General features: G+C 44.4%; 1 protein-coding gene across 1 annotated transcript in view; it reads left to right on the top strand.

Annotated features, from left to right (window-relative positions):
- PTPRG (protein tyrosine phosphatase receptor type G) overlaps window positions 1-4294 on the top strand; it is a 405613-nt gene extending 401319 nt beyond the window's left edge. The window contains exons 28-29 of the mRNA XM_065845638.2: window positions 2163-2298; window positions 3024-4294. Coding sequence (XP_065701710.1) covers window positions 2163-2298; window positions 3024-3170 — 283 coding nt within the window. The 3' untranslated portion in view covers window positions 3171-4294. The remainder of the gene's footprint in view (window positions 1-2162; window positions 2299-3023) is intronic.
- The last annotated feature ends 21456 nt before the right edge of the window (window positions 4295-25750 follow it).

Raw genomic sequence — 25750 nt, 5'->3', positions numbered from 1 at the left:
CGCACTCCAGTCCGTTAGACCTCGTGTCATTTGTACACAATAGAATTAGTGGGAAAGTCCTGGCAATCTTCACCTTCCCTGCAAAAGCTTTATTAGCGTACTCTGGTATTTCAGTGGTCAGATCAGCCTTTGTGCTGCTGTGCTGGGATCTGCCGTTGCCGAAGGAGCTTTTCCTTCACATCGGTGTTTTGCTGCTGCAACAGGTTTTCCCCAACCGGCTCCTGCACGCGGTGCCTTGGGCTGCAGCAGGTAGTTTATCTCCCACCGCCTCCTGCCCTGCTAATGCACACTGTAAGCTCTGTTGCCTTTTGCCAGCACTGATTAATTCCAGGCGAGTTTTAATATTCATGCTTTGGGTAGTCTGGAGTGAGGTTTTGCTACTCTTGCAGTATTTAAGATTATGTTTTACAAAATTAGAACCATTATTGATTTGGGCATTTCATGCTAGGCTGAAAAAAAAATAATCAAAATCACATTCCTAACAGTGCTGAGTCATTCTTTCTGTAAATTGCTTTTTTGGTTTATTTGTCATATTCAATGATTTTATTCTTATGCCTAATACATAATGTGGATTCTGCTTTTCATTGGAGCCTAAGCAAATGTAGCTGAAAATGAAAATTTCCCTTTACTACATGCAACAACTACATCACATAATCCACTAATAATTACAACTGAAGATTAATTCCAAATATATGGATTTGCAGATACTAAATGCATGTGGTATTTAGGAAGTACATGGTGGGATGAGCTTGATAACAACATTTCAAAGATGTTCAGAAGTTCCAACTCAAGACAGTTGTCAAGATTTTTTAAATATAACTGCCCATATATAGGCAACTAGATAAAGATTTGCTGCATAATTTTTTGCGAGAAAAGCCTTCAGATTGTTGGGAGCTGGACATGATCAGCCCCAGTACAAATGAGGCCGTTGGGCCCTCAGAGGCATTTAGTTGTGTCCCATCAGGCACACGCACTGGCCACTTTGCCCACTCTCCCTGTAGATGATCAGTCACAACCGTCTATATGGTTCTGCTGCTTCTTCTATAGACTTTTCATATATAGCAGATCTGTTGTCATCTGATTTCTGTTTCCCATTTCTAGGCAAATTGAGTTTGCAAAAATCATACAAAATTAAGTCAGCATATGTCTCGATTTCCACAGGAATGCTGTAAAAAATCCTGGTGGTAATCTTATGATACCAGATGGCATTGCAGCACTTGCTGATTATTGAAGTTTTCACGTACAGCTCTCCAAATGGTTTACAGAGCAAGTCAGCACCAATGTCCTCTTGTACAGGTGGGGACATTTAGACACAGAATTTCTCAAGTCACAAAGCAAAAGCCATAGCACATCCAGGACAGAACTTCAGTCTCCTGAATATGGGGAGAGCAGAGGACAGTTGGTGCTCCTCAGAAGTGGTTACAAGCCCCTGTTGCTCAGGATCCTTTATCCCATGCCCCCCAGCTGCACACACGATTCAAGTACACCCACAGATTCAGCAGCAGGAAGATTTCTACCTGACCGGTATCTCAAGGACGCATTGATTTGTGCTCCTGATGAATAACTGTTGCACAGGTTCTTATTAAATGACAGCACAGCTCAACTCTTCAGAATCTGTAATGTCTCTTGGGTGCCCAGCTCAGGGATGTTGCCTTTTGCCAATGAATCAGACCTAAGGAAGGCTTTGAGATGTGCCCCATTTACTTGTGAGCACCTCATATCCGTGTTAGTTTTATATAATTGTCAGATGTGGAGGAAGAGGCAAAGTCTCATTTCTTTCTAATCGTTTATGTTTTGCTTGAGCTCCCACTAATGAATTTAAAATACGCTCAGCTATATTGCAGATGCTTTCAGCACATGTGGCATGTGAGAACTGATTTCTGTGTTACAGTCTCCAGGCTGGATATTTTTAAATGGTTCACGTTCTTCTGCTGCTACAGTTCTTTGTATTAGATACTGCAGATGCGCTGACATGACTGCTGTACCATCAAATTTCTTCTATAAATTAAAATAACTAAAAATCAGCCGGTATAAAACAAGCATTTAAGAGATACAAAGATGAACTACAGTAATCAAATAAGACTATATCAACGTTTTCATGGCTCTGTGTCAGCGTGCAGGTTTATTTCTGAGTAACTTATCGTTTTGGTGTGGTTTTTCAGGTATGGAGCTGTGTCAGCGGGAACGCTCTGTGCCCTTACCACTCTGTCCCAGCAGCTGGAGAATGAAAATGCTGTCGATGTTTTCCAGGTGGCAAAGATGATAAATCTTATGCGTCCTGGAGTATTTACAGACATTGTAAGTCTTTAAATGGATAGTTTACAAGGTTTTCATCTGAGGCCAAAAGCATGAACTGAAACACACATTCTGTATGTTATCAAGCCCTACTAGTCTGCTACCAAGCTGAATTTGCATTTGAGCTTTTTTTGTGTAGTTGTCATTTTTTATGAACCTCAAACCCGCAGTTGTAAGTCTCTGATTTGCAGTTCAGCTTATTTCTCATACAGTCACAAGGGCACTGCACAGGCAGCCCTGGCAGAGAAGGACCTTTCAGCTTTTTGTCATCCCCCTGCCAGCCCTGTAAATTCAGATACACTATTTAAACCTGGCACATTGTGATCTGAAAGGCTGCAAAGGGCAGGTGGAGCTGCAGGGAGATAGAGCTCGTCCATGGCTGTGCTGGTGCAAGGGGACAACCTGGGGCTGAGCTGTGGGCTCAGGTGTTGTCCTGTCCTCCTGTAGTCTTTAATAATATATCAGGAATAAAATTATCCACCCCAAAGTGGAATTTTGGGTTGACAAGGTTAAACTAGGCTAACAGAGATAATTGCTCTCTTTTTCTTTGTTCTTCTAGTCATGAATATTCTTCACCTTCCCTGGAAATGCCATATTTAAGTGCCATTGGCTTATGTACTGAAAGGATTGTCCCTGTTCGTGGCAGAGGGTTGGACTAGATGACCTTTAAAGGTCCCTTCTAACCCAAACTATTCTATGATTGAAATAATTTGTCTTTTCTTTTCCAGGAACAGTACCAGTTTCTTTATAAGGCGATGCTAAGCTTGGTCAGCACTAAGGAAAATGGAAATGGTCCCATGACACTGGACAAAAATGGTGCTGTGATGGCCAGTGACGAATCTGATCCCGCGGAAAGCATGGAGTCTCTTGTCTAATTGGAAACCTGAAAAGGCACTTAATTTGTAGAACTTCTGAACACTGAGTGAACTTTTTTGAGGCCTTTTTGCCAGACTCTAGGTTATACAATAACCCAATTACTTTTTTACACTGATAAAAGTTTTGATATTTATTTTTTGCCATTTTATGTCTTAATGGTATCCTACTGAGCATTTGCACCTCTGTTTATTTCACACAGTGAAACGCAATTTTATCTAGTTTGCACTATATGATCAGTGTTACTGCCTATAATATTCAAATACAAGACAAGCCCTGATGTGACATTCCATGACAACAAACATACGCTTTTTCTGTTTTGTTTAAATGCAGTGAAGTTTTGCTAACTATAGTGACCCTCAGATCTTAAATCTTGAATGCTAGGCCAGATGGATTCTTTCTACGACAGATACTGTACCCCTTCATACCATATTTCTTATTTCAATAATCACAGCACAGTTTAGGCAATGGTATTCTGCATTCCAGTGGAGTGGATGAGCAGTGTTCATCCTTTCTTGACAAAACGTGGCAGGTGATTATTAGGTACAGTGAAGGTGTAATAGCCTTGTGGAGCTGAAACAAATTATTTCGGTATTGTTTCAAAATGCTGTTTCCTACACTTAGGAGGCTAAGACTTGCTTCACACGGAATATATAAATTACATACAATCTGATTATAAATTAGATGCAATCTATATGTGGGATGCAGTGATAGGTTTTGAATTTACAGTTTCAAAGTTTCCCCGTGTATTCAGAAAAATGTTGATTTTAGTTTTTAACCAGCCCTATGATGGGAAAGTGTTTTGGTTTTACTCTCATCAGAGCCAATGCAGTTAGAAACCTACTACAACCCAAAATCAGACCTGTTTTCAGATATATTGAAGGTAGCAATATTTTACATTACTAAGCTATTCAATATTTTAAACACATTAATTTCCTTACTATTTCTTGAATATGACCTCACACCTAATGGTATGTTACATGATGACAGGCGTTTCTTAATTTCATAATTGTTAGATGCCATTTTTATACAGGTGTGTAATTTTCATACTTTAGTGCTAAAACATAAAGTACTGATCCATATTTACTGGTGAAGCAAACTAATAAAAAAACTACCTATAAAGTTACATTCTCCCTCTTTTTTTTGCCAAATTAATTCTTTAGCGCAAACCTAGTTTATTGTGTTTTCTCTCCCGTACCAACAAGATTGCTTCCCCCAGATTATATAAATAACTGAATTATTGTTTGGAGCATTTAAGTATCCATCCTCACTGGCTCCCTTTTCCTTTGTGTTTGGTCGCAATTCAACAAGCTCCATCCCTGTTTAACAAAAGAATTAAGCACATGCGTAATTCTCCTGAAAATTGAAGCTAATTGTGTCCTTCACAGCTCGGCTAAGTAGGGAGGGGTTATTGAATCTGCCTTGAAAAGGAAATATGTCGTTTCAGCCATCCTGGTGTTCGGTATACAGTTAAAGGCACTCTCCCTTATATATGGCATTGGTTTCTTTACTTCTACATTTCAACTGCACAAAACATGCATTGTAATTTTTCAGGACTTGTCAAAATGTTACAGCGTGGGTTTGTTGGTTTTTTTTTTTCATTTCAATGTAAACCCATTAATTTCTGCCAGCCCAGTCTTGCTGAAATACAGACATTTGGTGAGGCAAACCCAGCTTCTTTCATTGGAGGGGAGGGCAGGGAGGAAACTTGGCTAAGAGGAAGGCTCTGTGCATTTTCACATGCAAGGAAGCTGAAAGTGAACTGCTTAAAATCATATAGAGAGTAGGTATTTCGGTTCAGAACCCCCTGAGGTAACAAGCAGATACGGCCTCGCTGAGAGCAGAGGAGCTATGCAAACTGGTATGCGCTAACATCTGGCCTTTTATTTTTAATAAGGGGAAGATTTCCTACTATGGATACGCTTGATTAAAAACACCACAGTATCTAAGAATTCATCAGCAACCTTATACATAGTGAACTTTTACTTCTCAGTTTGTTGACTCCCTCTATACAAGTGATTGAAATAACTGCTAATGCTGAACAGTATAATACATCTGTGGGTTCAGTAAGGAAATCCCATGTCCAGCAACAGCTAGTTCAAATAAAAAATGCGCGAAGTATTTCAAAAGAATGCTTTATAGTGTGCACCCGCTTTGCACGGGGACAACCCAGCACCCAGGACGGAGTCAGTTTATCTCTGGTAGGAGTTAGGACTGGCTCTCCAGTTGCTACAACCCAGTAATGAGAATTAAGTCAAGTTTCAAGTGCTGCTGCCTGCAAGGGCTGGAAGGTTTTGCTGCATGGCTGGGGAGCCCCAGCTCGCACCCCAGTAGCCATCCTGGCCCTGGCAATTCCAACTGGTAGCACAAAGGGGCTCTGACGAGTTGGATCAGTTCAGTCTGAAGTCTGTAAGTTCCTGGGGAGGTGTAGGGAGAAGTTAGGAATTCAAAGCCTGACAAGAGCGAAGTGACACAAAGATTACTGCAGGCATCGAGAGGGTTGGATTTGTTCAGTACTCGCAGCCGATTACTTTTCATTTGGCTGGCATGATGGAAGATAACTGTGGTTCGTGACACACTGCCTGAATATCCTTGGTTTAATCCCTTCTCACGAGTTTTTTAAATCAATGAAAAAAAGCTGTGGTGGGTTGAACTTTGGTGGATGGTTTGGAAATCCATGCATTTGCATTGGGATTTTCCTACACCTGGAATACTTGCATGGGGTTTAATCCATGGGGAAATAATTGACGCTGCTGTTCTATGAGTTCTCCGTGGATGTTTTCTTCAGGAGGCTCAAGCTGTGTGTCAGGTGCTGTGCTGCCAGGCAGGGAGCCAGTGGATGGTAGTGATGCGCTAGGCTTGAAGTGGATGAAGCTGGGAATTGCTTGGAAAGGCCAGGATTAGGAGCGCGGAAGAGCCCCATCTATCCTGCTATAAGCAGCTGTGGTTCTGCTCTCTTTCGTGGATTTGCAGCTCTGTCCGCGGGACAGAGCGAGGCTGGCGGAAGGAGCGAGCGTGCGTTCGGAGATCTGCACTTGCAGAGCTCCGCTGTGATGCTCTCATGCATCTCTCTGGCCCAAGTCCCACTCTGTGCATCACAACCTTGCTTTTGCCACGCCAACCCCTCGCTGTAACCGCTTCTTGGCATTCGGTCGGGCTGTCTTTCGAGCAGAAGTTCCCAGACAATGTGTAACCCTGCAAATTACGAGAACGTGAACATATCCCACCACTATAAAATGCGGTCCTCGGCACCAGCCCTGAGAAATAAGGAAATAAAGGACTGAAGTACATGTGCGTATGTGTGTCTACATTTAGAAAATATTATTTCTCCATGTCTTGCGTGGGTACTGCACCTGCAGACCATGTGAAAGACATAAAACATTTATGTGCGTTGAGCCCGCAAGAGCAGCCAAGCTTTCCAAGAGGGAATGCTTGGGAAGCTGCTCCGTCATCCTAACATCTAAAGTGGGTGAGAGTCTCAGCCGAATGTCCCACCCTACAAACACTACGTGAACTCGGCATCGGTAGGAAGGTCTGGGGGAGCCAGTAGCGCCACTCGGGTGCACCGAGCACCGATTCTTCTGCAGGACCAATGTCTAATGAACATTCATTTTAAACAGCGTTTGTCCTTAGTATTTCACGGTGTCTGTTTCCAAATATTAATTTAGGAACAGGAAAAAAAAAGCAATCCCAAACTCTTAAGCGACTTCTTGTGTGTGACTGTTTCTGTACTGTGGGTCTGTTCTAGGTTAGTGGAATCATTTACAGGATCGGCAAATTTTCAGTTGTTTTTCCAGTTTCTGACTGCTTGAATTGCTTAAACCCAGAGTGATACATTGGAATATTAGGAGAAGAATCTTTATGACACAGCACAACTGCCTTCTTATTAATTTTTTTTTAAGCTGATCTATTTTATTTAAAAGCTAGAAAATATAGATTCTACCAAAGATACATACTACTAATTCTCAGCAGAACAAAACCAACGTAATTTAAAAAAGTAAATAAAGCATAGTTGTCTTAAAGATTTAGCAGTCTTTCTCAAATTCATGTGTTCTGAAGTTTAAGTTCAAATGGTGCCAGTGAATTTTTATATGAAGGGAAAATGCCTATTTGTTAATCCGCTGCATTGCTTTTCTTCTTTTTCCTTTTTTAGTTTTTTACAGACACAATTCAACTCTTACTGTTCCCCCTTTGCTGCTCTTCTCTTTGTTGCCATTCTAACAATGTGAACTACATTGGCTTTGCTTATCAAAGGAGAAGGAATGCAAAAATAATAAAGAAAGAGAAGGAACTGTGATGGAGAGATTTGGCCTCTACTTTGTCTTAGCTGTTAAACTGTTTTTAGCGTTTTTGTTAACTATTTGCAAAGGGAAGCATTTTCTACAGAGGATAATTAATTTCAAGAAGAATGTCTTGAGTTTTAAGAATAAAAATGTCTCCAAAAGAGGAGATAGTCAATTTTATACAACGTCACAACTCTCCAACATTTGGGGTAGTGACTCTTCTTGTTTTGTTAGAACATTTGAAACTAGCAAGCAGCCATTGTTTCTAAAGACTGAAGCATCCATGTGTACTCCTGTTTTCTTTTCCTTCATTTTTAAAATAGCAAAGTCATTAAAATTGTAAATATTTTGTTGCTTGGATAAGCATCTTCTGGGAACTTTGTATCTATGGTATATAATCATAGAATTTTATATTTTCATATAAAGGTAATTCTTTTCTAGTTTCACCTCCTTCCTAGTTCTGTGGTGGCTATGTGAATACATACATACCTTCTGTGTACTGAGGTAGTGAGACACCATCATCACATTCCAGACGAGATTTCCACACGTGTCATTTCTTTGGGGCAGTGATTGTGAAAGCTGGATTTTTTTTTATTCCATTGTCAGTGTGTGCAATAGGAATTAGACTTAGCCAGTCACTGGATACGTTTGTCTCATTGATCCATTCAGACAAAAAAAATGTGGTGTTTGGTTTGGGGAGAGGGTGGGAGGGAGCATTCTGAGGGAGAATTTTGGTTTGGTTTGGTTTTTGTTTGGGGGTTTTTTGTAACTTGAAGAATCTTCTTTTTGTTATGTTAAACTATATCAAATCATTCTATTATAGTGTTATTTAATATGTAAATTGTATTGCTATACATAAAATAAAGTATGGTTTTTGATGTATTTACAGACTTCTTCCTTATTTGCATCAAACACACATACAGAACAGATGCACGACTCAGTATTTCATTGTCCCAGGCGTGCAGGAAGAATGATGAGATCCAAGGCCTGCTTTAATTAGATCTCAAATTTCCAAGCAGGACTCAGCTGGGAACTGTCTCTCAGTCACTTGACAGCGGAGATCGTTGTCCCTTTCTTAATTGTCTCCGATTACAAGAGAGCTGCTGGTGACCCCCTTCCCTCCACCCCTGGGCCGCCCCGGACTGGTGTGACCGTCACGTCCCTTTTGGAAGAGGGGTTGTCTCTGTTCAGAACCAGACCTCAGCACCTGAGCTTTATTGGGTGTGCTCTTGCAAATTTTGGTTTATCAGCCAGTGTCTGCCTGGAGGAACACGGGCTTGCCCCAAACCACTGTCGCCTGATTCACTGGGGTAACCGGCATCTACTCACTGCTCACCTAAACACAGACCCGCGGTGGAAAAGGCAAAAGTGCTCGTGCTCAGCTCAGGCAGACTGGTAGGGAGAGACAGATGATCTAAATCCTCAAGACAGCGCAGCAAATATTCCCCATAGAGCACATCAGTAGCTGTGCTTCCCTACCACACTGGAGCCAAGAGCTGTCACTGGAACAGGCACAGGTTACACCATCGACACTCAGTGCTTTGCAACAAAACCTCAACAGCTCCACATACCACCTCCTGTGGTGATTCTGCACTGAGTGCATATGTTACTTTTTTTGTTGCTCTTGTGGGAAAACTGCTTGGATTTGTGGATGCATCCTCATTCAGACCTGCTGGCAGCAGCCTGCCATGCAGGCACCTGCCCACAGTGGGGACACAGCAGCTCCCGGGGCCTCCAGAACCAGGGCAGCACCCTGGCAATGCTTGTATCACCACCCCGCACATGGACAAACAACATCCATAACTGAAATTGTTTGTTGACATAAAATTGCTGGTTAAAATCAATACACTGTACGTCTACTGCCTTTTGTGTTGCTGCATTCTCACCCGTAAGGTCCATATTCTTGTTGACCGGGGACTCTGGGAGCCTGGGACTCTAGTGGGGACTGTGATTAGTGTGACAGTGCAGTGCCAGCAGTCACAGCCTGCTGACTCCTGCAAAGCTCCTGACTTCATAGTATGGGAAGGCTCCTCTGCCCAAGTTGGCTGCCCTACCTCCAAGGAGAAGGTGGCAGCCCCGGCACGCACAGGTAGGTGGGTTACGCAGCGCTTTGTAACAATAGTCTGGGTAAAGAGCTGCTTAAATACCTCTTGTCTTGGAGTGCCTGAAAGATGGAGCTGACAACAAGCTGAACCTGAGTCAACACCACCAGCTGCAAGAGAAAGACCAATGTGGGCCCGGCAGGTCTAAACCGGACCAGGTAAGGTTCCAGCCTACTCACAGCAGGTCCAAAACTGTCTCTTGTAGGGAGGGAGAACCACACAGGAAGAAAATGTCACTCCACTAGAGACAGGCAAAAGGAGAGCAACAGGAATGGTCAGTGATCTGGAAATCCCCCGTGCAAAGACAGGATGAACTGGGATGCTGCCTCGTGAAACTGCGGGAGAAGGATGCCCTGGAGAGGCAGGGGTGGAGGAGAGGCTGTGGGGCTTGTCTCCTGATGTTTAAAACACCACTCCTAAAGGAAGGGTGTCAGCGCAGCGAGAGCCAGAGCCGGCGGGGTTCAGTCGACTACGAGGTTTAGCCGAGTTTAGAAAGCCCAGAGGGAAACGTACAGGGACAGCGTGACTCCCGGCGGTCCTGATCCCCCCGAAGCCCCGGTAGCCATTGCGAGAGAGCGGCTGACGTAGCGGGGGGCGTTCCCACGGTGGCGGCGGGAGGTTTAAAAGCGGCTGAAACTCGAGACTAGCATTGAGTCAGCTGATCGGAGCCAGCGCAGCGAGAGCCAGAGCCGGCGAGGTTCAGTCGAGTACGAGGTTTAGCCGCGATTAGAAAGCCCAGAGGGAAACGTACAGGGACAGCGTGACTCCCGGCGGTCCTGATCCCCGCGAAGCCCCGGTAGCCATTGCGAGAGAGCGGCTGACGTGGCGGGGGGCGTTCCCATGGTGACGGCGACCACACCTCCTCCCCTTGCCTTGAAAAAACCTTTGGGAGGGCAGCGGCTAGTCACTGACCACCAGGTGCAGGGAGGAGCAACCAGCTAGCGCAGCGGGTGTGGCAGCTGGCGCAGCGGGTGTGGCAGCTGGCGCAGCGGGTATGGCAGCTGGCGCAGCGGGGTGCAGAGAGCACTTGTTGTTTGTCATTCCCACCGACTTATTGCCAGCGTCCCAGACCGCTGATGACCATGGTCGCCTCCAGAAGGAGAGCATGTCTCAAAAAGACTGTGGCAACGCAGACTGAGGTTCTGTCCCGAACGGTGGCTGTTCAGGTCTCCGGCTGCAAGGAGTGCCAGAGCCTGCTGCTGCCGGAGGAGGGAGGCCAGCACTCTACTTGTGTGAGGTGTGAGCAGGTGCAAGATCTGCTCGACATGGTTGTGAAGCTTAAGGAGGAGGTTGAGACGCTGAGGTCCATCAGGGAGTGCGAAAGGGAGATCGACTGGTGGAGTAACACCCTTATGTGCCGGTTGGAAAGGCCCCAGGGAGGTACCCCCGAAAAGGAGATGGACCTCCTGCCCTCCTGGACAGAGGCGGAGGTCCTGAGACAGCCCCACCCTTGTCGCTGTCGGGCAGAGGTAAATGACCTAAAAGAAGATGAGGGTTGGAAGCTTATTCCAGTTCGGCATCACGGGCAGCCCCCCTCCCTGCCTGCTTTGCCTCCCCAGGTGCCCCTCCGTTTGAGGCCCTGGATCTTGAAGAAGAGGTAGGTGAGGAGGTGGTGCCAAGCCTGCCTACAAGATCACATAGGAAGAGGCGGTTGACTACACAACTGAAGACTACCTCTGATAAGAAAGATAGAAGGGTGATTGTAATAGGAAATTCCGTTCTGAAAGGAACAGAGGGCCCAATATGCAGGGTTGACCCTCATCTTAGGGAAGTCTGTAGTCTACCTGGAGCCCGGATCAAGGATATTGCTAGAGAGCTCCCCAGACTGGTGCACCCGACAGACTGCTACCCGCTGCTGGTCTTCCAGACAGATGGGGAGGAAGCTGCTTCCCGTAGTCTGAGGGGAATGAAGAATGACTTCAAGGTCTTGGGAAGGATGGTGAAAGATTCAGGGGCTCAAGTGATCTTCTCTTCACTCCTTCCCTCTTCAAGTGACAATGTGGGGTGGAATGGGAAAATTCAATCTCTAAATGGTTGGCTCCAAGACTGGTGCTACAGGCAGGGCTTTGGTTTTTTTGATAATGGCTGGTTTTATAAGACTCCAGTCCGGACAGTGTTATGCAGGAAAGGCTTATCTCGCAGAGGCAAAAGGATGCTGGGGCAGGAATTAGCTGGGCTCATTTGGAGAGCTTTAAACTAGGCTCGAAGGGGGATGGGGTTGTAGTTGGGCTTGCCCCAGTGGGGCAGCATTCTAAAAGAGATGAGGACCGGGTGGCCTCCTGTGCCCCTAGGGAGAAATTGGTGTGCTCTGCTCGCTCCCTGAAATGCCTGTACACCAATGCGCGCAGCACAGGGAATAAGCAGGAGGAGTTAGAATCCTATGTTCGGTCGGGAGATTATGATCTGGTGGCAATTACAGAAACGTGGTGGGACAGTTCACATGACTGGAATGTGGTCATGGATGGCTACGCCCTTTTCAGGAAAGACAGGCCAGCCAGGCGTGGTGGTGGAGTTGCTCTCTATGTGAGAGAGCGACTGCAATGTACTAAATTCTGCCCAGGAGCGGATGAGGAACGAGTTGAGAGTGTATGGGTCAGGATCAAGGGACAGGCTGGCAGGGGTGATACTGTTGTAGGTGTCTATTACAGGCAACCAGATCAGGCTGAGGAAGTTGATGAGGCCTTCTATGTGCAGCTGAGAGTGGCCTCACAGTCACAGGCCCTGGTTGTTGTGGGTGATTTTAACTTCCCTGATGTTTGCTGGAAGGACCATTCAGCCAGCCAGCCACAGTCCAGGAGGTTCCTCCAGTGCATTGATGATAACTTCCTCATGCAGATGGTGGAGGAGCCGACCAGGAGAGGTGCACTGCTGGATCTCATCCTCACTAACAAAGAGGGTCTGGTCGAAGCAGTAAAGGTTGAGGGCTGCCTGGGTTGCAGTGACCACGAGATGGTGGAGTTCAGCATCTTGTGTGGCAGGAGCAGAATAGCAAGTAGAATTGCAACCCTGGACTTTGGCAGGGCTAATTTCGGCCTTTTCAAGCAATTGCTGGGGGAAATCCCGTGGGCAAGACTGCTTGAAGGAAAAGGGGCCCAAGAGAGCTGGATTGCATTCAGAGATTGCTTCTTCCATGCTCAGGATCAGAGCATCCCCACACGTAGGAAGTCGAGGAAGGGAGCCAGGAGGCCTGCGTGGTTGAACAGGGATCTGTTGGGTATGCTCAAGCAGAAGAGGCGAGTTTACAGGTCATGGAAGCAGGGACTGGCCACTTGGGAGGAATATAAGGCTGCTGTTAGAGGATGCAGGAAGGCAGCTAGGGTAGCCAAGGCCTCCTTAGAATTATAGCTGGCGAGAGGGGTCAAGGACAGCAAGAACTTTTTCAAATACATAGCAAATAAAACTAATACCAGAGGCAATGTAGGCCCACTGATGAAGTGGGCCTACATTGAGGTGGGTGCCCTGGTGGCAGAAGACACAGAGAAGGCAGAATTGCTGAATGCCTTCTTTGTCTCTGTCTACTCCGCTGGAGGCTGTCCTGGGGAACCCTGTACCCCTGAGACCCCGGATGAAGCCAGGTCAATGGAGGAGTTTGCTTTAGTCGATGAGGACTGGGTTAGGGAAAAATTAAGTAGTCTGGACGTCCATAAATCCATGGGTCCAGATGGGATGCATCCGCGGGTGCTGAGGGAGCTGGCTGAGGTCATTGCTAGACCGCTATCCATCATTTTTGCCAAGTCTTGGGAAACGGGAGAGGTGCCCGAGGATTGGAGGAAAGCAAATGTCACTGCAGTCTTCAAAAAGGGCAAGAAGGAGGACCCGGGTAATTATAGACCGGTCAGCCTCACCTCTGTCCCTGGGAAAGTAATGGAACAGCTTATCCTTGGTGTCATCCCAAGGCACATCAGGGATAAGAGGGTCATTAGGGGCAGTCAGCATGGCTTTACCAAGGGTAAGTCATGCTTGACCAACCTCATAGCCTTTTATGAGAATGTAACAAGGTGGATGGATGATGGCAGAGCGGTGGATGTGGTCTACCTTGACTTCAGTAAAGCCTTTGACACAGTCCCTCACAGCATCCTCACAGCTAAATTGAGGAGGTGTGGTCTAGACAATAGAGCAGTGAGGTGGGTTGCAAACTGGCTTAAAGAGAGAAGCCAGAGAGTGGTGGTCAATGGTGCGGAGTCCAGTTGGAGGCCAGTATCTAGTGGAGTGCCTCAGGGGTCAATACTGGGGCCAATATTATTCAATATATTCATTAATGATTTAGACGAGGGAATTGAGTGTACTATCGGCAAGTTTGCTGATGACACTAAGCTGGGAGGAGTGGCTGACACGCCAGAAGGCTGTGCTGCCATCCAGCGGGACCTGGACAGGCTGGAGAGTTGGGCGGGGGATAACCTGATGGAATTTAACAAGGGAAAGTGTAGAGTCCTGCATCTGGGCAGGAACAACCCCAGGTTCCAGTATAGGTTGGGGAATGACCTATTAGAGAGCAGTGTAGGGGAAAGGGACCTGGGGGTCCTGATGGACAACAGGATGACCATGAGCCAGCACTGTGCCCTTGTGGCCAGGAAGGCCAATGGCATCCTTGGATGTATTACAAGGGGGGTGGTCAGTAGATCGAGAGAGGTCCTCCTTCCCCTCTACTCCGCCCTGGTGAGAGCCCATCTGGAATATTGTGTCCAGTTCTGGGCCCCTCAGTTCAAGAAGGACAGGGAACTGCTGGAGAGGGTCCAGCGCAGGGCAACAAAGATGATTAAGGGAGTGGAGCATCTCCCTTATGAAGCAAGGCTGAGGGAGCTGGGGCTCTTTAGTTTGGAGAAGAGGAGAGTGAGGGGTGACCTTATTAATGTTTATAAATATATAAAGGGTGAGTGCCACGAGGATGGAGTCAGGCTCTTCTCAGTGGCAAACAATGATAGGACAAGGGGCAATGGGATCAAGCTGGAACACAAGAGGTTCCACTTAAATTTGAGAAAGAACTTCTTCTCAGTGAGGGTAACAGAGCACTGGAACAGGCTGCCCAGGGAGGTTGTGGAGTCTCCTTCCCTGGAGACATTCAAAGCCCGCCTGGACACATTCCTGTGCGACCTCACCTAGGCGTTCCTGCTCCAGCAGGGGGATTGGACTAGATGATCTTTTGAGGTCCCTTCCAATCCCAAACATACTGTGATACTGTGATCTTCCTGCATCTTTGGTAGATACGACAAGAAACAGAGCTTGAACAGCCACGTGGAAGGTAAGAGTTGGGCAGTGGGATCAACACCTATGACAGTGATGCAACGAAGATCTGCCTGTAGCAGCTACAGAAGTCAGGACAAGCCAAGGCAGCCCCTTAAATGAAAAACTGCACTTTCATTAGACAGCAGCAGCTCTGAGGTGGAGCTCCCACCCTGCCACCAGCCAGACCATCACGTATATGCACATAGAACACACCGGGCAGAGCTCACTGCGGAGACAGGGTGGCCGTTCTCTGATTTACCCTCACCTTGAGCCAAGCCCAGCAGCAGCCCACAACACTGCAAACCCTACCACTGTCCTGGCAACACAGCGTTTGAGTCCCTGGCCCTCCTGAGCCATCTTGGTGAGCAATGGGGGCAGGAGTGGAGGACAGGAGAAGAGGTAAAGCCCTGAAGAAAGTGTTTGGATCCTGTGCATGTGCTGGGGAAGAGGTCTGGCTGAGACCTATATCCAGTGGAAACACGTAGCAAGTAGTTTGTTAATGGTTTGGCAGCAGATATATGATTTACCAGCGCTTCCCACTACTAACAATGTGCCTGAATTAATTGGTGGTATCAGGAGATCCCAACTTTTTCTGTAATAAATAGCTAATGAGTTCAGCCTTCAAGGCTTCCAGAGGCTGCTAGCAGTCGTGTTAAGCAGGCACAAATAAGAGCAGCATTTTTATTAAATGGATTCAAATGCCAGAAGGTCTGCTTTCAAGACCTTTCGCAACATAAAAATAATTCTGATCAATGGTTTTGTCCTGGTCCTATTACTGAGCCACTTCAAGATCCGTGAAGCGCTTCGTGCACCGAGGCGTCACCCCCACCTGCTGGCAGCTGCCTTATTGATCACTTGTGGTTTCTGTTTCCCCTTTGCTGCCAATCAATGTTTTTGATGTCTTTCTGACTTTGTCATGCTTTAAGAAGCAACATTTCACAAAGCAATCTTTCCTGACACTCTGTTCAATTAATCTGACAGTCATTGGGCTCGCTTCTCTTTTCCAAAGTTGTTATCTTCCTTATGTCTCAAAATCCTTGTTTGGGAGTTGATGCCTGCTTTGCTGGTGTTTCATGTTATGCTTTTGAATTTTGAAAAGATTCTGCATTCCAGTTCCACGTCTCTTATGGGAGCAGTTTCCAATATTTCATATTTCACTGTCTGTGTCCATAAGCCATGCTTTCTGTATGGTTCATAATTTCTGTCACTCCCAAATTCAAACAGTGTTGGTCGTATGTCCTATATCACAGGATATTCTTGCACAACATCTAATCATAAGTACTTTTTTTTCCTTTATCTAAGGAGATGCTGAAAGAGAGAGTTTCTGAGGCAACATCAGCAGAAAGCCAGAAGGTATGTGTGTTTTGTCTTGGAAGGATAGCTGTACTGGCTGGAAGCCCAAGGCTTGATAGAAGGGAATGTGGCACAACCCTCCACCAGCTATTTTGCTGTTTCTTTATGATCTAAACCAATGCCCCCTCTGAAAGATGGGGGCCAGGAGGCTCTGATTGCACAGGCTCCTATGTAATGTAGATGTTTCTCTGCATCATTTAAGCTCTATGGAGCTTTCTCTGGGTACCTTAGGGCCTGATGCCCGTAGCCAGGAATGAGCAGAGCACTAAAATTTTTCCTACACATTAATCTGGCCTAGGAGGGGTTTGGGACAGTTGACGGCTACTTTTGGTACTGCTCCATAAAATGTATTGCTGCTCTGGCCATAGGTACCATATCTATATGGAAGGCAATGTGCAGTCTTGTTAGCTGGTGTCACAGTAGCCCTCAAAAGATAGACCTGGGGGAATGAGACACTGAGGCAACAGAGGGGACCCTCCACATAAAACCCAGACACTGTAAGAAATTTAATACAGATTCTTGAAAAACATTTTCACATCCTAATAGGGAAAACGTGGCTTCTTATCCGCTCGTCACACAGACCCACAATCCCTCCCTGCACCTTCCACTGCACAACTCCTTGCCTCATCTCCATGTGCTGTTACAGAACATGTCACAGCTCCACCAACTACTCGGGTGGAAACAGCAATAACATCTGACCAGCCCATTTTCTGTTGATTTACACTAACGTCACACTGGGTGAGCTATAGGCTGTGTGTGGGACATAGATGAAGACTTGATAGTCTGCTAGAGTAAGAAATCACTGTGCCTCACAGTCACTTCTGGTGGGCAGCGTGTTCTCCTCTATTGGCTGAAGTGCTTCCTTCACACAGACCTTTAGAGAGGCGGGAAATACTGGTGCCAATGACAATCGCCGTGAGTTTTGTAGAATGAGACTTAAGGGAGGGAGAAATCTATTTCAAATAACATCGACCTGGCACATGGCACGGCAAGTGCTGCAGTTCAGCACCCGTGCTCCAGTGCTGCACGCCCCGTCTTTCTGCGAGAGGGGAAGGCTGCAGTCCTGTTCAGTTCTGTGCTGAGAAGGAAAAGCAAGAGTTTGATCGCAGGATGAAATGAGATCTTTAGCATTCTCTCAGTCAGTGCGTGGGAGGAAAATTATGATCTTTTAAAGAAAGCCTGGCTGTTTTCTCTCTGCAAAGGGATTCCTGCGTGGTGCACAAGAAGGATGGAATGGGGTGTCCTGCATGTACTAGATAAATGAGCAATTTTCTGTAACATGGTGCTTATCAGGTTTCATCAGCAGATGAATAGAAGAATAGAAAAACAATAAATTGAGGCCTTCATTACATGCAGCCTGATAGGACACAGCTTTGCCCTCCAGGAATTTTTCCCAACAAATAAGCTCAAATCAGTAACGTTATTGGCTCAGTTTCAGAACTGTTGGACAAACTCTGAGTCTCATCATCAGATGAACATTCTGATTCTAAGATGTAGCTTTAATTTAAAATACCATTTAATGCAACTTAAATTAAATATAATTTCATTCATAACATTGTGAATTGACATTTGTAGAGAACATTGGGTTGCAGAACATCCCAGCGTGTTCAAATGCCACGGGTGACCGTGACCAAAACAAGCTGTTGGCTGTGGTAGCTGTATAAAAATAGGTGATGCAGAATAAAAGGGTTAAGCTATTTAACACTTTCTTTACTTAGGCATAGAAAGGTTATCATACTTTACCACTAGCAAAGAATATCCTTAGTTTTGCTTAATATTAGCCTTCCAGCTGAAAACTGCCATTAGTGGAGATGAGACAATCGTAAAAACTCTCAAAATTTCAGTAACTTAGGTTATGAAAGGCTCTGCATTCTGAATTTTAGTGCTTTAAATAAGCTTCCTTATTACTTAAATCCAATTTTCTAGATAGCCTCTTTGAGCCTGTTAGACTTACATTGTACCTTTGCCTGCAAGTCTTCTAGTGACCTGTAAATTGATTGCAGCCTGTGAAATTGGCCATAAGTAAATCTTTGCTCTTTTTTTACCCCCTATTTTCTTTTTCTGTAATAAAAAGGATGCAGGTGGCTTTTCTACTATCAGGCTATAGATCCTGTATGCACTTCAGAAATGCTATTGACCTCCTAGCAATGATGTAGCTCCCAAAATCTGTAGCAGTGGGCTCTTATGTGATGAAGCCGACAGCATCCATTGATAATGCTGCTATAGAACAAAAAGCTTAAATTCTTCTCAATCTTTGTTTTTTATCATCAGAAATACATTTGCAAGAGGCAGGGTTTTATTCATCTGAAAGTTTTACATATCTCATAGTAGTCTAGTCTGTAATGTATTTGGAAAGAATGAGGCTCACCACAAACATACCTTATTGGTTTCATGCAGGACATGGGTATAAAGATTTTTACATTTGTTTAGCTCATTATTTGCGTTCACAATTCACACTTGTTAAAAAATGTCATCTATCTTGCTTGCATCGTAGCAGTTCCTCAATAGCAGAGTGCCACAGCCAGCTCTCGTGCCATTGCTTCTTCATAACATTCACCCAGTAAACTGGGAGACTATTTTACGAGCGTGTTAGGAAAAATAACTAATTCAAGCTAACCTGGTCAGATGAGCAGAGTCCTATTGCAACACAATTTTCTGCCAAAATTCTTCTCCTAATTCCCCAGCTTGAGTCTTGGGCACCTGATCAGCCAGGGCTCAGCACCTTCCAGTCCCCAGCAACCATCAATGACCGCTCTCCGATTCATCAGCTTTAATAGTTTCTGAAACACAGTGTTGTGCTGATATCCACAGGAATCGGGAAGATTAAGTACGTAACTACCCCAAAAATATATTAAGCTCGAGTCTGTCACACAAAAGGTATGACAAAAAGAAAAATAATAAGCTCCAAAATGACAAGCAAAAAGAACACAGTGATTTTATACAAACGGCACAAAGTTGTTTAAATTACACCAAAGTTCGCAAACAATGGATATTGATAGCCCTTCTGCCCATGTTTTTTAGGCCTTCATTTCTTTCATATGATCCCTGTAAAGACATGCTCATGTCACTGCATGTAACAGGGAAAGACCACAACGATTGCAAGGTCACAGACACAGGGTACAAAGTGTTGACCCAGCCCAATGGCCTCCTGCTGGTTTCCAGTTTGTTTGACAAAGTGTTTGGGGGAAGCTGCATCCCCACAGCCTTTACACCACATGAGGAAACTCTGCTCACTCAAAACTGGCACAAAACCCAGCACTTTCAGTGCTTTGACCAGGTGGTTTTTATTAACAAGCACTTAATCACAGCCTCAGCAATGAAAAGCCCTGGGTAGGGCTGATGTCGACTTGAGCACACAGCCACCCCTGCCCAAATTTTCTGCCTTAATCATCTCTCTCTCTTATCTTCTTCTGACTAGACAGCGGTCCCTTTCCAAAATAGAAAACAAAGTCTCGTTATGTTATTTCCTTCTTACTAAGTCCAAAAAGTGTGTCCCGAAAAGGTAATACTAACTTTGGCAATTGGATTCTTTGCCTTTGGAGATTTTACTCCATATTCTGCCTGCACTTAGAGAGACTTCAATCTTTATTGATTTTTCTGTGCCACCTCTCAGCATCCTTCCTAGGCAGCATGATGCATTAACTCTCCATATAATGAATATTCCTGTTTGGTTCTTTACTCTGAAATACATCCGTCTCTCAATGAGATTTCAACACTTTGCATTGCTGATTTTCAGCTGCATGCCATAGCCCTTGTGTTTCACAGGTTGGGAACACCAAGAGAGCCCTTCAGGTCTTGCTTTTAACAAGGGGAGTGAGGAAAGACTTTATATTTTTTAGACTAGTTCCAACAATGAAGTTATTTAAGTTATTTTCCACCTTGCAAGAAAGCTACCTGATCATGATATTGTTCCTGCCTTTTAACCTAATTTTATTTCAATATGGTACATTTGCAGTCATCATAATCCTATTGTTGCATGTTATTCCCAGAATAATGACTGAAAATGCTATTGCTTGTGGGGAAGGGGTTTGTTCTAGTTTTTGTGTGGGTTTGGATTTTTTTCCTGTTTAATTTTGTCTGCTGCTATAGTATGAGAAGATAACCCAATTTATTCACTGCAATCCTTCCTATCCGTTCCTTTGTTGACTTGAGTTTCTGCTAAAGGATACAAGGTGCTTCTGCAAAGCAGTCTGAGGAAAGACCTGCAGTTATTCCACTAACCGCAGGCTGCACCCAGGCTGCTGAGTGCCTGTCCCAGCCGTAGTGCAGAGCAGGCAGCATCCTGCGGTTCAGCTTCTCACAGGACATGAGAATATATATGCAGCTGTAAAGCTCTATGGTCAGCTCCTCCACGCTGGGTTCAGAAAACAGTGGCGCCAAATCCATAGCCTCTCCAGGGTGGCACCTCCACTGCACTGGGGACATCATCGTCTTCCTGAAGTGAATGGCAGCAGAGCTCCAGGTTAAACAATTGCAGATATTTTATTTCTACTCTCAACTTCTCACTGGATTTCAAAAATTTATTTTCAACTTGTGTAAAATGGATGATGATCGGCTTCACACCAGGTCATTACAACTATTATAGCTTACATCATGTGTTCCCAAAAACACTAGTTAGAGTCCCAGACTTGAGTGAATTTAGAAATTAGAAAGCAATGAGCTTCAGGAAAGCAAACTTTCAGCCTTCTTGCAATTGCATTTTTTGTGTTAAGTCTTCCTCAGAACCGGAGATCCAGGCTGGGTTTGAGGTACTTAGTGACCAGGTTGGCACAGGAGGCCATTGCCCCCTTTAGAGCCCCAGCTTTCCACCTACAGTTATGGAATACGATTGGATTGACATGGAAGCGTTGTTCCAGAGAGGTGACTTCCAGAGGACGTCACTTCTGAGTAACCCAGCTACGTGTACAGCTGCTCTGTGTACTGCTGGGACAAACAGTTTCTTCAGGAAACCGTCATTGCCTCTGCCCAGTTCAAGACCTGGGCTTCCTAACAATGCAACAGTACAAGACAAATAAATTCCTCTCTTCTTGCACTTGAGTTCTAGCTGACATATTCCCTATTTACAGAAGGATCTTGTCAAGAACAAGCAAGTGCTGAAAGACAAAATAGTATTTAAAGAGTGATCTCATATCATATGCCCATTACTGCCACATTTTGTATTAAACTTCTGTTTATAATAGTAAGCAAGAATGAACAGATATTTTCACAAATAGGTCTCAATTGTTATAGGCGATCACAGAGTTCAGCAGGTTCATTATTACTGCAATAGAGCATTATCTGCTGATGAGCTTGTAACCCATGTTATTCTTATCTGTTAGGTGCTCACATTATCTATTAATAATTTATAAACTAACCTCATTATAAGGCTGCAGTATGGACTGCGACAGACTACAGCCCAAACAGGCAGTACTTGGGCACTAAGAAGTTTCCCTGTGCAGCTAATCCCAGCTTCATTATGTATTCCTCATTTAGATTTTATCACACACTGTTGATACTCTGGAGGGCTCCACTTCTTCCTAGGACATAGTTATTATATCAACAATCCATGTACTGCATTTCCCCACGTGGCATTTGATGACTGTGGCAGAAGCTTCCCTCTTACTGTTATATCAGTGTAGACAGGTTTGGGAACAAGACCAAGAGTCCGCAAATAGTCAGTGGGGCTCTAACCGGGTTGTGGGTGCGAGCACAGCGGTGGAGCCGCACGATGGCTGTCTCTGCTCTCATCACATCTTTGAGCTGGTACCTTCAATCCTCCTTTTGCACGAGTTCTGTCTAGTGCCTGAAGATACAGCTTCACCACTACACTACACTGGGCTTCCCATCTGTGTCAGCCATGAAATTAATAGAACTTTTTCACTAAAATTGCCCCAATGTGAAGTATTTAACCTAGCAGCAGAAGCACTTGTTGTAAAAAAATTGCCAGTGAAGGACCTGTAGTGGTTCTTTTCCTGATTCGTGTGTACAGAACACAGAAAGCTTGGAAAAAAATGAAAAAGCAGCTTATACTAAAGTCTTCCATTTTTCACAACAGTCACTTTCCAGCACCATCTAAACAGCAAGTGTCGTGGTTGAGACAGACAAATGACATAGACCAAGTTCTTCCAGGATGCAAGTAGTAGATGCCATTTATTGCCACAAGTGCCTTTTTATACAGTTTTACCAATACATGTGTCTCCTCACTATTGGTTACAAGTTACAGCAATAACATCTCATTGGCTAATTTTGCTGTCATTGATGTTACTCTTCTACTCCATCCCTTCTCTCTCATGGGTACACCTTAATATCTCTGGATACGCCTTTACTTCCATCTTTCTCACAGGTAAACCTTAATATCTTCCAGGCTAATTTCTGTTCCCATGCCCTCTGTCTGGGAATCCACAGACCCACCATAGTCCCCCACAAGCAAGCCAATGTTTTGTTGTTTTTTTTTTACAAAAGCCTCTGTACTTGGATGTTTTTTGCCAGTTCTCCCTCACAGGATGGAATGCAAACACTGACAACCATGAGCAACCAGCTGCAGTATTTGACTTTGTGAAAATTAATAGCAAAGCTGGAAAGAGTAGGTTGTTCACACACACACAAAAAAAGCATAGCCATTCATGGTACACACATGCTTGTTAAAATCCATTTTTCTGAATTGATGACAGCACACCTTTCCTCAGAGCCCCTTCAGGCAGGAGACACTTTCAGGACGTCCAGGAAGAGCAGCTGGTCTGGGCAGATTCTCAAGGCAAAAATCTGGGCTTTACTGAAGCCACTGGCAAAGTTCATTCTGACTTTAGCAGAGCCAAGATTTTACTGTCACCTTATCACTAAATCACTTGGCTTTCATTATTACTGCCTATTTTCCTCAGCAATTTTAGGCATATGTATTTCAGCCTTCTGACACAGATATTTATGATGAAGAGTAATTATTCTGTTGTAGTAGTATCCTGGGACCTCAGCTATGGACCCGTGTGCATCATCAGTAGCAGTGTGTGGATGCATAATAAAGAGATAGGTTTGCTCGTTATTTATGTATGGTGCTCTCTACCTTACCCTCAGACATTTATGCAAAGGAGTTTAAACTGAGGAGTAAACATGAAGCTGTGGATATGGTCTCTGGTTCAGGATGTGCCTGGTCTACAGACTGCCAGAGCCTGGTAAGAATGAACGTGTATTGTGCTTTATCACTTCCCCTGGATATCCTCTATTGTCCCTTCTTAGAAATAGGATACAGTATGAATATTCCGATCCTACACTCTCAGTAATATGGATTTTTAACTGCCTGTGTTATGTTGGGAAGATCTGTCTGGAACTTCAATGTTGTCATGCAAACAGATCTGAATCCTGCAACCTGACTGCAAATGGATGGCTCCTTCTAAAGCACTTAAATGATGTGTGCCTTATTTTGGGGGCTTTGTAGAATATTTTGACAGTGTAAAAAGAATTATGCCATTTCTAACTTAGTGTTTCCACTGAGATTAATCTAGTTTTCAGATGTATTTTGGCCCAGAAAGTAGCTAGTAATCTAACTGCCTTTTAGAAATTTTACTCAAATTAATTTTCCCAAGCCACATTTATTATAAATCTCAGTCTCGTGGCTGAGAGATCTTTCATTGTCTCTCTTCCTCCTCACTCCCATATCATGCTGAGTCATTTTCTAAAACGAATCCAATTGCTTTTCCATAAGCAAGTGAATGAACTCTAAGCACAGACTACACCAGGAAGACAAGTGGAAGACTCATGTTGTCATAACTTCCTAGCCTTCCAAGGGTTGTATTTCCTCATGGTTTTCCAATCAAACGCAATGAGACCAACCAACCAAACACTCTCAAAAAGGGGGAAGGAAAACCTATTTTTTTTTTCTCAGAACTTGTGTGGGCTTTGCAAACACGTGGTTCATTAGAAGATAATTTCTTATACAGGGTTACTCATCGTGCTGAAATAGGAGCCTTTAAGTTCTGCAGTAAAAGTACTTCAGCTGGGAAGAATAAGGTGAGAGGTCAGAACAAGGTAGAGAGCACATCCTTAGATGGATATTTCCTTTCTGCCCTATTCTAAGCATTAGCAGTTAATGCTCTCTTAGCTGAGAGAAGTAAATTCCACAGTATTTGCTGGTTCCAGTGCACGGTGAGAACGGCTGCTGCCATACTCACTCAGCGCTGCAGACTCCCACGGAGCAACAGGGATCTCCTGGCCAGGGGGCTGCACAAGTTGCAGTCCCAAGTACCTCCTGCTGTACATTGTACTGGTGGCTGGCAGCCTTTGAGGTTTCCCTTGGTTTGAGTGTTATGCAGAACGCAAAAAAGGATGAAGATCAAGAGCAATTAAGTTGTTTTTATCACAGAGACACTGGTGTGAGATGGTGTGGGATGACAAAGTGGGGCACCAGCTGCAGCTTCTGGTCAGCATGGGCACTGGCTGTTGGCGTGGGCATCATCTGGTTTGGTGTGTGGGCTCTTCTCCACTCCTACCACCCCACCAGCTGAGACTGAAGGCACATGGAAAAGAGCAGTTAGCTGAAGACCCAAAAGCAATGGAGTAGAGCTGAAATCATTTAAAATTGCTCTTTTCTGATACACTTTGGTTCTCTCTTATATTGCATCCCTACAAAGACTCAGTGACTGAATAGTTCCTGACTTGTATGATTCCAACTTTGCTGTCCCAAATTAACTGTCTCTTTATTTTTTTTTTTTTAAATACTCAGTTCCCTTTTAGAATGAATTCTTATAGTTTATTTTCTTCATCTGGTCTCTAATTTTAAATGAATGTTACTCCTAATTCTATACTATATCTACAGTGAGAGGTGTGCCCCAGAAATTACCCCTCTAATGTCCAAAAGTGCTTGATAAATAATACTCAGGTTACACTGAAAATTATTCTTTACTGTCAGAGATCACAATTTTGGGAGGTACTGTCAGCATCTCATGGTGATGTACCTTGCTACCTTCAGCATGCTGTGTGGGATTTAGCCCATGGATCCCAACGTTTTCATGATTCTTCCTACCAGTAACACCCCCTGTCTCTCATACATGAACAGAGACTAACAACCATTTCTTCACTCTGCTCTGCAGAGACAACAGCCCCTTCTCAGAGTCTGTAACAGTCTAAGCCAACTGAAAACTATATAAAAGTTATTAACTACATTTTTAAAACAGAACTGAGGAGACATCATTTTAATCAGCCCTGTTTGATTATTCCAGTTGGCACAATGTGTAAAAAGGTATCACAAATTATTTTGAGAGATTAGCCAATTACAGAGAGCCATTTCCAGAGAGGAAATTTAGGGCATCTCGCTAACAGTTTGATTTATACATCAGTCCATATTTTAGCAACAGATCACTTGATTGCTTATATAAACTGGTTTCATTTCACTTGCTTTAAATACAGTAAGTAAAGCAGCTCTGTGAATAACAGAACCAAGGAGCCTGATTTCCTACAGCTTTGAGTTGGTAGGAAACAAATTCTACATGGATCCTCTGACATCTGGCAGGTGGTAAGTTCTCCTGATAGCCTTTCTCTTCTCTGGATAACCATCCATTTTCACAAAACTTTCAGAACTGTAGTGTTTTGGGGACTAGTAACCATGGTGCTGAGCTTGGCTGCAAGTGCTTAACTTCAAAAATTACTGAAAAA

Source organism: Patagioenas fasciata, chromosome 10 (genome assembly GCF_037038585.1).
Source record: "Patagioenas fasciata isolate bPatFas1 chromosome 10, bPatFas1.hap1, whole genome shotgun sequence".
NCBI classification, from domain to species: Eukaryota; Metazoa; Chordata; class Aves; order Columbiformes; family Columbidae; genus Patagioenas; species Patagioenas fasciata.
This window is presented reverse-complemented; position numbering and strand designations above follow the sequence as displayed.